At 45.7% G+C, this 12,742-nt stretch overlaps 1 protein-coding gene across 1 annotated transcript in view; it reads left to right on the forward strand.

Moving 5' to 3' along the window:
* The window catches only part of LOC142567910 (uncharacterized), a 99,441-nt gene that overhangs the window by 15,282 nt on the left and 71,417 nt on the right, over window positions 1–12,742 (forward strand). The window contains exon 4 of the mRNA XM_075678000.1: window positions 9,520–9,837. Coding sequence (XP_075534115.1) covers window positions 9,520–9,837 — 318 coding nt within the window. The remainder of the gene's footprint in view (window positions 1–9,519; window positions 9,838–12,742) is intronic.

Raw genomic sequence — 12,742 nt, forward strand, 5'->3', positions numbered from 1 at the left:
ACATAGTTTTATCAACTCGGAGCTTGTCAAACAATAATTTATCCTTGGCACCCTTAATTCTTTCTTCTTCCGATGATTTCCAATGTTTCTTGTGGATTTCAATTACTCGCCTGGAGCAGTCTTCATTAATGCGTACTTCATTAATTGTGTACCTTTGAGTTTCCTGCAGTTGCTCAAAATTATAACTTTATCCCTTAAGTCTGTAACTCTAAGAATAATTGGACGACTTTGACCAGATATTTTCTTTCCTAACCTACGTATTCGTTCGACCGAGTTTAGTTTCTGTTTTAGTATACCCCACAGATTTCCTCGTTCACCTTTTTCATCAAAATTTCATCTGTTTAAGATGCTTCATCCTCTACTCCTCTTATGATAAGATTATTTCGCCTAGAGCAGTTATCCAAGTCCTCAGTTTGTCATCTAAAGGCAGCCACGTGCACATCTACTGTCTCAACACAACTTTCCACTTTGGCAAGCCTGTTCTCAATTTGGTCCATGCTCTGTAACTTCTTTTCGACATCAACAAGTTTACTTTGAATTTGTGATATGTTTAATACCGATGATACCTCTTTTGGATGAATTTCGGTAATTTTTGACAAAATTTGTTTTTGGTTCTGAAGCATTTCTTTAACCAAATCCTCCAGCGGAGATCCAGGGTTCTCGTCTACATCTCCGGAAAGCATAAGTAACAGGCTTGCCATTGAAAACACATCATTCAAACACTCCAGCACTATTTGTGGACACGGCAGCACAATAAGACATAAGGAATTGCTAGAAAAGCCTGTTTTTCGACCGCCAACCTGCACGAAGAGCGGCACATTAGGTGTCATCGTCACGACAGGGTTGCCGTGTCCACTGAAGAAAGCAGGCGCTGGTAGCCCTTTTATACCCAACGGCGAGGCCATCCACTTAACGGTGAGTGACGTCATCGTAGCTTTGCGCGGTCAGCCGTAGGCATCATGCACATGCGCAGCAGCTCAGATCGTTGGGGGCGTAAAAAAAGTACCGAAAGTGTTGTCGAAACGAAGCGGCACCGGAGTTCCCAATTCAGCGCCACGCCAGTAGCATCCGTCGCTTATCTAAATCTTTGTTCCCGAGGGCGAAGCGAGAACAAGGCATCCAGCGGCAATCTGCACGAAGAGCGGCGCATTAGGTGTCACCGCCACGACAGGGTTGCCGTGTCCATGTCTCAAGAAGTCCATGTCTCTTAGTTCTTGGTGCAGGCTCAGATGAAATGGGTACAATCGATGTTTCATAAGGACTCTATAGACTGTTGTAATGTTCGCTTCACAAGACTCGGCAACTTCTAGCGTGCTTGCTCCGGGCTTTGCCACAAAATATACAGGAATCCGCAAATTATTCCGTTCTGCAAACTCTACTAATAACTGTCCCCTGCTATTCCTAGCACCTATGTCATATTACCCTACTGATTTGCCTCCAGCCTGCTTCTCGCCTACCCTGGCATTCAAGTCGCCCATCAGTATAGTGTATTCTGTTTTGACTTTACCTATCGCCGATTCCACGTCTTCATAGAAGCTTTCGACTTCCTGGTCATCATGACTGGATGTGGACGCGTAGACCTGTACAACCTTCAATGTGAACCTCTTATTAAGTTTCACAACAAGACTTGCCACCACCTGGTTAATGCTATAGAATTCCTGTATGTTACCAGCTATATTCTTATTAATCAGGAATCTGACTCCAAGTTATCGTCTCTCCGCTAAGCCCCGGTAGCACAGGACGTGCCACTCAGCAGACCTCAAACGGCACCTAAAAAGAGCCTTGTCTTTCAGTTTCCTCGCAGCCGAAATATGTTTTTTCGTATATTTGAATTACAATCCGAAGCTATCATGTCTTTAGCTTATGTCTGAGTCGTACTTCACGAATTCTCTCACGCAATTTACTTTGAACATTGAATTAGTTGAGTAAAGCACTTGCGCTTGGTGGAGGGTCTAGAGGAATAATAATGTGTGCTTCACTTCCGCGCGCGTGCGTGCGCGCGTGCGTGCGTGACGTACGTCGCTTGCGGTGGTGGTGCTTGTCTAACGCCGTCTAACGTAGGTCGTGCTTGTGTAACGTGGGCAACAGGTTCGTTGCACATTCACTTTTACAGGCTGGAATGGAGGCAGATTTTCACCTGTCTTGTTCTCTTTTCCTTTACACTTAACCCGAGTTACGCTAAAAACAAGGTTGAACAAGCCTTGTGGTGCTTAGAAACAGAGAATAACGAATACTTAGAGTAGCAACATACACCACAAAGCGCTGACTACCAGAAAGAAAATTCTGTTGTGAACGGAGCAATAGTTTGAAAATTCTACATGTAAAAGCGAGAGGTCATCGTATCCTGCGTAAGCAAACATCATTCTATAATAATAATAATAATAATAATAATAATAATAATAATAATAATCTTTATACATTTGCTGACATCACTGTTTCATTACAGTTGGCAAAAGCAAAAGCGCTTGTGGGCAAGGTTGGGCTGATAGTACGAAACGGGTAGACATCAGGTTAATAACACACCACATAAACAAACTATTGGTTGCAGTGAACTTGAAGAGCGAATTTTCACGTTTATGTTTTTGAAGTTAGAAAAAATATTTCTTATGTCGTGCGTAAAATTGCAATGGTTGCTAAAAAACATGTCAAACTGGTACGTTCGACAAAACATCCCCGCCATGACTTTGTATGCCGTAATGACTACAGGCAAATTTTTTCTGCACACAGCTAATTGTATTACGTCGGCACGCACAACAAAAGACGTAAATTGTTATTTCATACCTTATTTCTGATTCTCTAAGTGGTTTGTAGACTATGGGCTCTATGACGTAAAACTATTCCAATCTGTTTTTATTGCAGTCTCCTAACGTCAAATATACGTACCCACCTAATCGGGCGGTAACCCGAAGTGTTGTTTGAAAAGCCCAATCGAACGCGCTCCTCGTTTGTAGGAGGACACTTTTTTTTGCTTTCAAAGTGAATAGCATTGCCTACATTGAGCAGATTTCCTTATCGAATTGGCTGACAAGTGGAGAGGAGCAAACTCAAGTGGAGAAGCTTTCGATGGGGTCGAGCCAGCACAGTGAAAGTAGATAACCGGATGTAGAGGGAGGTGCCGGCTTCTGCGATTGTTCCGTTTCCCCTTAGTTTGCGTTTGAAAATGTCCCTAAAACGTATGATGAGCAAAGTAGATTTGGCAGAGCAATGTCATATACGTTCCGAAAGGTCCCAATAGCCTTACACTGCCACGCAAAATATTTTTTATACGCAAATAAATCCATGGTCCCTGGAAGCGCCGAGTAGCCACTGCCACAGCAATCGGCGGGCAGCCAAGTTCTATTCCTTTGGGAACGGGGCTCCGGCTATTCAGAAAAATTTTCATTTTTGTTCGGCATGTGAATGCGTCTTGGACGCGTACACGTCACTTTGACGCTATTAGTTTTCGCAGTTTTGTGTCGTCGCGTGACAACATGCGAAATGGGCGCAGCGCGAAAAAGCTTCGGCAATGGCAGAGTATTACGGCGAAGAAGACATCGAATCGGAAATGGCTATTTTCTTTCCTTCGGTTTAACCATGCATAATCAGTGTGCACGCATTATATTCCATGGGGCGTTTCGCGGTTTTTGTGACGTCGTGTCAGAGACAGGCGAAGTGTGGGTGGCCAGAAAATTGTTTGACCGATTCTCGAAGGCCGATTGCAGAATTGGGCTGGAAAAGTTTGGAATAGCTTTACCTTATAGCGCGCCATTTTACGAACAATATGCATCATGCAAAGATGTTCGGGCACGCGCACATTGAACGTAAACTCTTGGCAGGTTCTTCAATGTGTACCTTACAATACAGTGTCGTCGAAGTGTAGATCTGCGTATTTTGTGTATTTTTACCTGAGTTACCGGCGGACATGAGCGTGCATCGCAGTCGCTAGTGTCGAGATAAAAAGGTGCTTTGTTTGTGACCTGCTTTATATCATATTAGATAAATCACAACATATTAGTCTGTGACTCATTAACGAAAATTTTATCAACGAACCAATATAGAATTTTAGACACATAATGATGTGGTACCCGAACAGGTCTGTTTGCGAATTTGTTCGGCTTAACCAAGCACGTGTCATATCTGCATATTTGCTTATTTTATCATACCACCTGATTTTCAGCCGTCCTCGACTGCGTTTTGCTTTCCCTTGGTGCGCATACTGTTAATTTAGTGAGTCGCCTTCTACGTGCCACACACGTATGAAACAGAATCTCACCTATCTCCGTTTGCTCTCAAATCCAAAGGCGTTGTCTTCCTATCTCTTAACACTGCGCCTATTTTTCATTCCATCGCTTACTGCACGGTTCTGAGCTTCTTCTCAATCTTCTTTGTTAGCCTCCATATTTCTGTCCCATATGTTAGCACCGGTTGAATGCAACGACTCTGCACTTTTCTTTTCAAGAAGGGCGTTAAGGCTTCCGGTAATTACAGGGCAATGCCTGCCGTATGCGTGCCAACCCATTTTATTCTTATGTAAATTTCGTTATAGTTATAGTCCCTCGTCAGTAATTGGCCTAGATAAATGTACCGTTGCGCAGATTCGAAATGTTCTAACTGATCCCAAATTCTCGTTCTCTTACCGTCTTACCGTAGTATGATTACCTTGCCTTAGACGAGCATTACCCTGCATAGCGTCCTCAAATATTTTTTTTTGTTTTCAAATCGTTTCTAGCGATGCTGAACAGGACACTCTCACTGGAGGGCCACATGTTGCTGAGCTGTTCTATGATATTCTTCACACCTAACCATTCCCACTATAACAACTTAATAATATTTGGGGTTTTACGTGCCAAAACCACTTTCTGATTATGAGGCACGCCGTAGTGGGGGACTCCGGAAATTTTGACCACCTGGGGTTCTTTAACGTGCACCTAAATCTAAGCACACGGGTGTTTTCGCATTTTGCCACTATAACAACTTGAACACTGCATGCTTAAAACTATAACAACTTGAATACTTTTAAGCATACAGTGAATAGCACTGGAAATACCGGGTCACATTTCCGGACCCCTTGCTTAATCAGTACTTTCACGTTTTCCTTTTCAGGAATTAGTGTAACTTTGCAATACTGGTAGATAATGCCCACACACATTCTCGTATGCTTCGTATATTCCTTGGCTGCGCAACGCCTCCATCACATGCTGCATTTTCTAGTGAATGAAACGTCTCTTCGTAAAATACGAAGTCATATGGTTATTTTGCGCTAATTTATCAATTATCCGACTGGAAACCTGGACGTGATCCATTCTTGGATAGCCCCCCCCCTCCCCCTCACCAACTGCCAGCCTGTTCTGAGGCTTGATTTAAGGCAGGTGTGGTCCTGAAAATAGCCTTAGTGAATTTTCTTTTTTCCAATAAAGAAAGCGAGGTAATGCGGACGTAATTCTGTTGGAATTAATAGGGCTTAGCAAAATATTTTATTTGTCTATTTAGTTCATAGAAAAAAAACACAAATCGCAGCACAAGCTGGCGAGGGCAGGAAGGCATTACACGGAACAATGGCTACATTGCCAACTGATTGTTTATTTTAAAACACTACAATTCCTTCCAACTACAGCCCCAGGAACTGGATGTCACACTTGTCATGGCTGGTTTCAAAAAGTCTATTGAAATGTCCTACATCACGGACAGGCTACCATATATTTAGAAAAACACTATTCAAAGCTATTATGTTGCTATGACGTGCCCCGTGACTGCAGAGAGAGCGAACGAGTGAAAGTGTATGCAGTTGCCAAGAGACCCATACTGCAACAGGAAGCACGTAGATGGGGGATTGTATGTTCTACAGTATCAGCCTGCTACAGAACAGACGCAATATTTATCACTTTTCACACATGTTTCAACTGTGAACAATGTTTCTACTATGTAAATGGAGTGTTCCAAACTAACATTCAACAGTTTCCTTCTCGTGTTCACATCGTGTAAAATAATAAAACCGATGCGCTGAATTAAAAGGCACTCTCACACCTCTAATAGAAGTCAGAGCACCACCCAATGATTAACTTTCTACAGAAATGGTTCAGTTCTGTTTCCATGGCCTTCTGACACTATACAAATGGCCTGCATATAGTAAAGACGATCAGCCTAAAAGGAATTCTATAGAACCAGATCAGAAACGGGTCTACCCCCATTTTGCATGCCAGCGTGGCTCTTGAGATCGGGCGCAGCCTTTCTCAGCTTTATTCTAGAGAAATTGCAAGCGTTCAAGATTCCGGAAGGGTAAATCATAGTTCAAAATGGAGTCTCACCGCTCCACACCTTCGTATATAGAGTTTCCTCGAAGCTTCCTGGCGTGTAGGCCCCATCAGAAAGTGTATCCGGCATGAAACTATAAAACAAATGGTTCATGCATATAATAGGTATATACGTGCAGTATACCATTAATGTTTATGGACGATGGGATCTGAGAACAAACCGAACATCTCCACAGCCTCACAACGAAATCTGGTATTCGCATTTACAACCTCTGCATGTATATGCGAACGACACTGGGGTGCACGCTTTTATTGGCGATGCTGTTACACGCTTCTCTGAAATTCAACGTTTTCCAATGTTCCATGGTCTGCAAACGCTGTGGTTAAATGTGCGTACGGCACACGCCTTCGGTACACGTTATGTCATTGTTGAGACGCAGGCCGTGTGCCAAGACCGCACAAGAGTAATCATCATCGGAGCTCATTGTCGATGTACTTGACGAGGCTGGCAGATTTAGTACAGCATGAACAATTCTGTTGTGTGACAGCTATTTATTTCTCCAAGGAAAGGATAATAATTACTATCAGTAAGAACTATCGGAATTCGCAGGCTAGGTTGGACGTTAATGAGTGCTAGCAATAGATAATTTCTACTACCAAGTGGCGCAGGCCTTGTTCACAGTAGCTTTAAGCGGTAAAAATCCTGCGCCTACAGTGCAGTGGTACACGGGAACAAACTGAAGGGACGGGACAGGTTCTCTGTGTCCTTCCTGCTATAAAATAACAAAAATTATCAATAGTATTACAAGCAGGCCAAACTCATCACTGGCGACCATTACCACCTCCACAGCTAAAGATGTGAGCACCGTAGTAAAGAAGTGTGCTAGCCTTGTACTCTGTGCCGAGAGAAGGAAAGTAGTGAAATATTTCAGTTTCGCCCAGCGACGCAATCGCTTACGCAGTGTTGTACGCAACAAGTCTTGCGCATTTTTCGTCTACCCCCAGATGGAGTTAACATTCACATATCCAGGCGAGCAATTTGCTTTCGAAAGAGATTTATATGTAAAACAAAGCAATGAGGTGCGTTTAGGTTAACAGCAGAGGGGTAGCATTCGTGCATCTAAGAAAAAGAAAATAAGATAAAAATGGGAATGAAGGCGGGTGCACAATAACAGCAAGCAGTATGGCCTGGGACAGCCGCAGGACCACCACAGACCATCACAACACGCCAATAAGCCCGGCTAATTTCAGAAGACAAGCATGGATTGGAGTGTGGAATAATATACGGATTGAAGTATGAATTAAAGCAAAGTATGGATTAAAGTGCAGAGCGCCTGTCAATAATGCCTCGCCGGAAAAGTATCTATTGGGTATCCTGAAGCAGCAAGCAGAAGTGATGAAACGTTATTTTTTTTATTTCTTTCTCTAGTGGGCGTATTTGGAGCAGCACTCTTACAGGGAGTGCGATTGGTCTGCTTTAACGTGGCATTTAACGTGGCATTTAACGTGACAGTTTTAGGACGGAAGGTGCCCCATCCTACGTAGCCGGGTGGGGGTTAAATCACTGTTATGCGGGTGCGCAGCCAAGAAAATGTCGATCTTTCCACGGGTTGAAACCTCTTGCGACCAATGCAGGCTTTCCCGCTGAGCAGGCCCGTACGATGGACGCGTAATGGCTGCGAACAGCGCCGTTGAGCCCTCCAGGGTTGTCCGGCTGAGTTGGTGTCAGTGGATGAGAATGTGCTAGCCAGTGTGGCAGCCCTCTCGCTGCCTGCAATTCGAACGTGGACGGCATCCATTGAATGGCCACTTTTGTGGAGTGACTGTGAGTCGCTTTAGTTTCATTTGAAGAGAACGTTCCTCAATATCGAATCTAGCTTACGGCGTCTTCCTGTTTTGAGGCTGGCATCCCCCGATGGTGAGCCAGTACTTCGTTCGCTTTCTTGTCCTGCATTTTGCGCCGTAACCGTAAATCGTTGCTTGCGTTTAAAGCCAACTCGGTGCAGGTTTATAGGTCATCTCCAAAGCCTTGCGTGAGCCAATCACCACTCTCCATATGTATTATTCATTTCTGTTGTAGCATATCGGCACATGAGCATTATCAGGCGCAGTAAGTCTTGCACAGTTCCGCATTGCTATGGTCGAGCTAACTTTTCCAAGAAGCCATCAACTACCACACCTGTCGGGGGAAGGATGCCCCAGCGGCAACACGCAGTTGTCACGGTTGGTGTTCACGCCTGATCGTTCACTTCGCTTCAAGAAAGCAACGTCGCCCTCCTGACCGTCACGAAGTGTCCAATTTTCGATGAACGGGTCCTTCCCGGGCGAAAGCACAGACGACAGGTGGATGCCTCCTATTGTGACCCGTCTGACACAGGTGCACCACGTACACGAGTAGCTGATACAGGACATGAGCTCCCCGAGCAGCTCATAGAGGACAACACTGGAGCAGCACGCTGACAACTAGTGAGGGGCGATGGAGGTGGTGAACGATTCGGCGTTTTGGTTGGCCAATCGATTCCCTAAATGAAAGAAAAATTGGTTATCTGAGGTCGTCCTGGCCCCCGTGCTAGACGAGAACCACTGCAGACTCGGATGCGAGTCACAACCATGTACCAATGAAGTGAATACAATCTTTTCTATTCTTTTTTTTTCATCATCATCTCGATGCCCGGCTTCGTCGTCGTTTCCTAATTCTTGCGGTGAAGACCCACCTCACCCGGCCGAGATCGTATTAGCACCGTATCACTTGGGCTATCCATTCCCAGGAGAGTGCGGTGCAATCTCCTCCCAAGAAGAAGAAAACTTCATGTGTGGAGGCAGCGTTCCCCAGTACCTCCGACTTCTGGTCTCCACTCGGGGCGCTGAGTATATTTTTTTTTATTTCTTCATAATCTTATCTCAGAGCACTTAGGTATTCCTGCAACGGGTGCTGTCGTACACCGGTGCCAGCAGCGGACATGAAACCGACTATGCGAGCGCGCCCAAGCAGGTATCGCCGTAAGAAAAACGAAGAGAAAATAAAGAGAAAATATTTTTTGACGCAAGTGGCGTCAGAGATTGATCATCGGAGCCTTGTATCTCACCCTTTTGTGAGTCGCGGGACCCGAATGCCGGCCAGTAAAGAAAGTGCCTTAAGTAAGAGTCTTCTGAGTAGGGGTCTTGTTTACGCTTTACGTCGCGCTTATATAATATGCAGGACTGCACGCTAACAACTGCCCCGCGCGCAGGAGGCGTCCTTATTAGATATCTTCAATCCTGCCTCTTATCCCTCCGCACCTCTGCGCAGCACCTGTAGAGCCCGGCTTGGTGTCCGTGCTCTCGGCCCAGCAGCGCCGCATTGTGCTCAACATCATAGGCCCACCGACCTGGAACAGCGACCCGGTTGGGTTCAACGTGGCGTGGCAGGCGGTGAATGATGGACCACACGGAGAGCTGCAAGTGCCGCTGCCGCCCGACTGGTCACCTGTGGAGAACACGCTAAACGCCACGATACCGCTGCCAGGTGGTCACGACTACCGTCTTTCCGTGAGTGCCCTAGGGTCGGATGGTGCCGACAACGATATTTGGAGCCCCGCAGTAGACGTCTACGTAAGCCTGCCACTCGGTAAGCCAAAAGTTTAGCGGACATATACAGAGTGTTCAAAATGAAGCTTTATGGTTTTCTTAAAAGTAGGCACTACGAGGCATGCGAATACCACCTGCGTAAATAGGTTATGTGGCCAGGGGGGCACACAGTGAGATTATAATTATCGCTGTGAGCAGCCCCTAGAACTAAAATTTAATAATGGACTTTTTTGTTGACTGCAGTAAGTGCGTATGTTTGTATCGAAAAGTTAGCGGCAGCCATGTTTCTGCACAGTATCACTTGGAAGAATTATTCTAGCATCTGTGTGCTTCGAGATATCCGATTCCAAATTTTAATTGTCTTTCGCATGATTACGCGTGCAAGAGATGAATGGCGCAAAGCTCCTCCCTGATGTGACGCGGCTGTTGCGTGCGGCGTTTAGTCTGAGAACGGGGTGGAGGCATTGTCAAAGATGATAACGGTCCCATCTGTCCCCTTTCCCCTCTCGGCTGGCGAAATAAAAAATCGAAAAGCCCAGAACAACCGCCGTAACATGCGACCGCGCCGCCTGTAACGTTGGCAACAGCTGCCATGCCGAGATAATGGCGCGAGCGGAGAAGCCGGAGGGCAGTTCGCATGCGTAATGGTGACTGGACGAGCCGGCATGGTCCTTGCCAGGGCTGCGCAAATAGAGTGACTGTTGATTTCCAAATACTGTAAGTTTTAATGAAATCAAGAGCAACAACGGCATGGCACACCGCGCTGTCATATCTTGATTTCGCCAGCGGAGAGCGGAAGGGGAGCATTTATGATCTTTTCCTTTGCCTCCGCCCTGTTGTCAGGCTAAACGCCGCACGCAACAGCCGCGTCACACCAGCGAAGAGTTTTGCGCCGATCCTCACTCTCTTGCATGCGTAATCAGGCGAACGACAACTAAAATTTGGAGCCGGAAATCTCGGAGCACAGACACGCCAGAAGAATTCTTCCAACTGATACTGTGTATCAACACGACTGCCTCTAACTTTTCAGTACAAACATACCCGTTTACTACAGTCGATAAAAAGGCAATTATTCAATTTTAGTTCATTGGCCTGCTGACAGCGATAACTATCATCACACTTTGTGTGCCCCTCGCCGCATAAGTTATTTGCACAGGTGGTCGTCGCGTGCCTTGCTGTGCCTGACATTAAGAAAACCACAAAGCTTAATTTTGAACACCCCGTATAGCTGTGCGGTATGTGCAGTTCATTGCGCCTGGTCCAAATAGTGGTATAGTGCCCTTAAATCACACCAGTCTAGTAACCTAGCTGCTGCTGTACAGGAAAGCGCACACTCACACAAGGACGGTTAGATGAGCGGAAGAAGGAACCCGCCGTGCTACTATGTGCTGGCTATGCGCCCCCCCCCCATCTCCCAAGAAAAAACGGTCGCAGAGCAGGTACACGTGCCAAACAGAGACGTGGGGCGCCGGTGGTGGGCGGTCGTCATGCCGGGGCGACGCGAGACTCGATGGCGGAAAGTTTGGAGTCTCCGAGCGTCGGCGATGACGCTGTAACAGCGAACGGCTGAGTTGAAAGAAAAAGCGAGAAGCTTAACGCTGGCAAATACTGGGGATGACGTCAGAAAAGCACGAGATCTCATTAGGGCGATTAAAAATTAGCAAAGGTGTGCAAGTTTAAAGGTTAAACGAAGAATGAATTATGCAGCGAATTGTGCGCATACGCGATGCAGATATCATGCGATGTGCATCACACGTGCGTATTATATGCCTATGAGCATCATATGCACATCCTCAAATGCACGTCGTATGCTTATTATCATCGCACATATGATTATCTGGTGAACATACCGCACTGGATCAATCAAGCGCTAGTGGAGTGTAACTAGAAAAAAAATACACGTCTTCTAAAGTCTGACAGAAGGAAGAAGAATTAAAACTGTATATATAGAGACAGCTTTTTCTTCTTAAAACAATTTTCAAAAACCTATGAAGGACATGACGCACTTTGGTCTATTGAAATGAATAGACCAAAGTGCCTAGGGAGGGGGACAGTAGTTACACGAGAAATTGCAATTTTCAGCGTTCTAAATAAAACGATTCACTGAATAACTTGTAATTACTCCCTTTAAGGGACAAGTTGCCATTGCGGCACTGTAGCCGAGCAGTAAGTATAGTAAAGCCATGCCTGCTTAGCGTACAGCCTAAGCTCTACTTTTGAGATATCCGTGCCTGATATCCGTGCTAAACCTGCATTGGCGCTCCAGTCCAGATCGTCCCGAAATCGCTTTGTTCACGCTTTCGGGAAATTGTCAAGTGGAACGTCAATGTATTTCGAAGCACATTTTAAGGCAGGACATCTCGAAAGTGCAGCTAGTCTTGCACTATCTTCAAAGCAAGCTTGAATGCACTGCAGCTTGGCGTCAATATCCTAATTGCAACATGCATCTTGAAATAAAACTGAACAAATTACTAACTGAATCTTTTTTAATTAGTCCCGAAAACGATTAGTTCTATAGTGGTGGTAATTTTTGTCGGTCATGTAAATTCACGGAAAAAAGCGAAACAGCAATGTCACAATCTATTTCCTTAGTTACATGATTCGAACTGGTGATATAGCTTATGTGTAGACATTTGTAATGCTGCACATAACGTCGATTCCACGTAGTGCAAAATCCACGTAACGTATACAGCACAGCTGCTAGGCGCCTGTTCCTGAGGCGAGCGTCGGCGTAACCGAGCGAACGGATGCAGCGAAGGATGAAAGAGTGAACGTGGAGCGCAACAGAGGATGAACAAATTGGAGGACGCTTAAGCTTCGCCTTCAAGAGTGGAACGCGACAGCGTTGCCGTCGACCCGCCAAGGGGTGTAAGACAATGCGCTCAGACAGTGATCACTTACGAGGCGCCCCGCATCGGACTCTGCGCCCACCTATCACGCGGTGA

Source organism: Dermacentor variabilis, unplaced genomic scaffold, assembly GCF_050947875.1.
Source record: "Dermacentor variabilis isolate Ectoservices unplaced genomic scaffold, ASM5094787v1 scaffold_15, whole genome shotgun sequence".
Classification (NCBI taxonomy): domain Eukaryota; kingdom Metazoa; phylum Arthropoda; class Arachnida; order Ixodida; family Ixodidae; genus Dermacentor; species Dermacentor variabilis.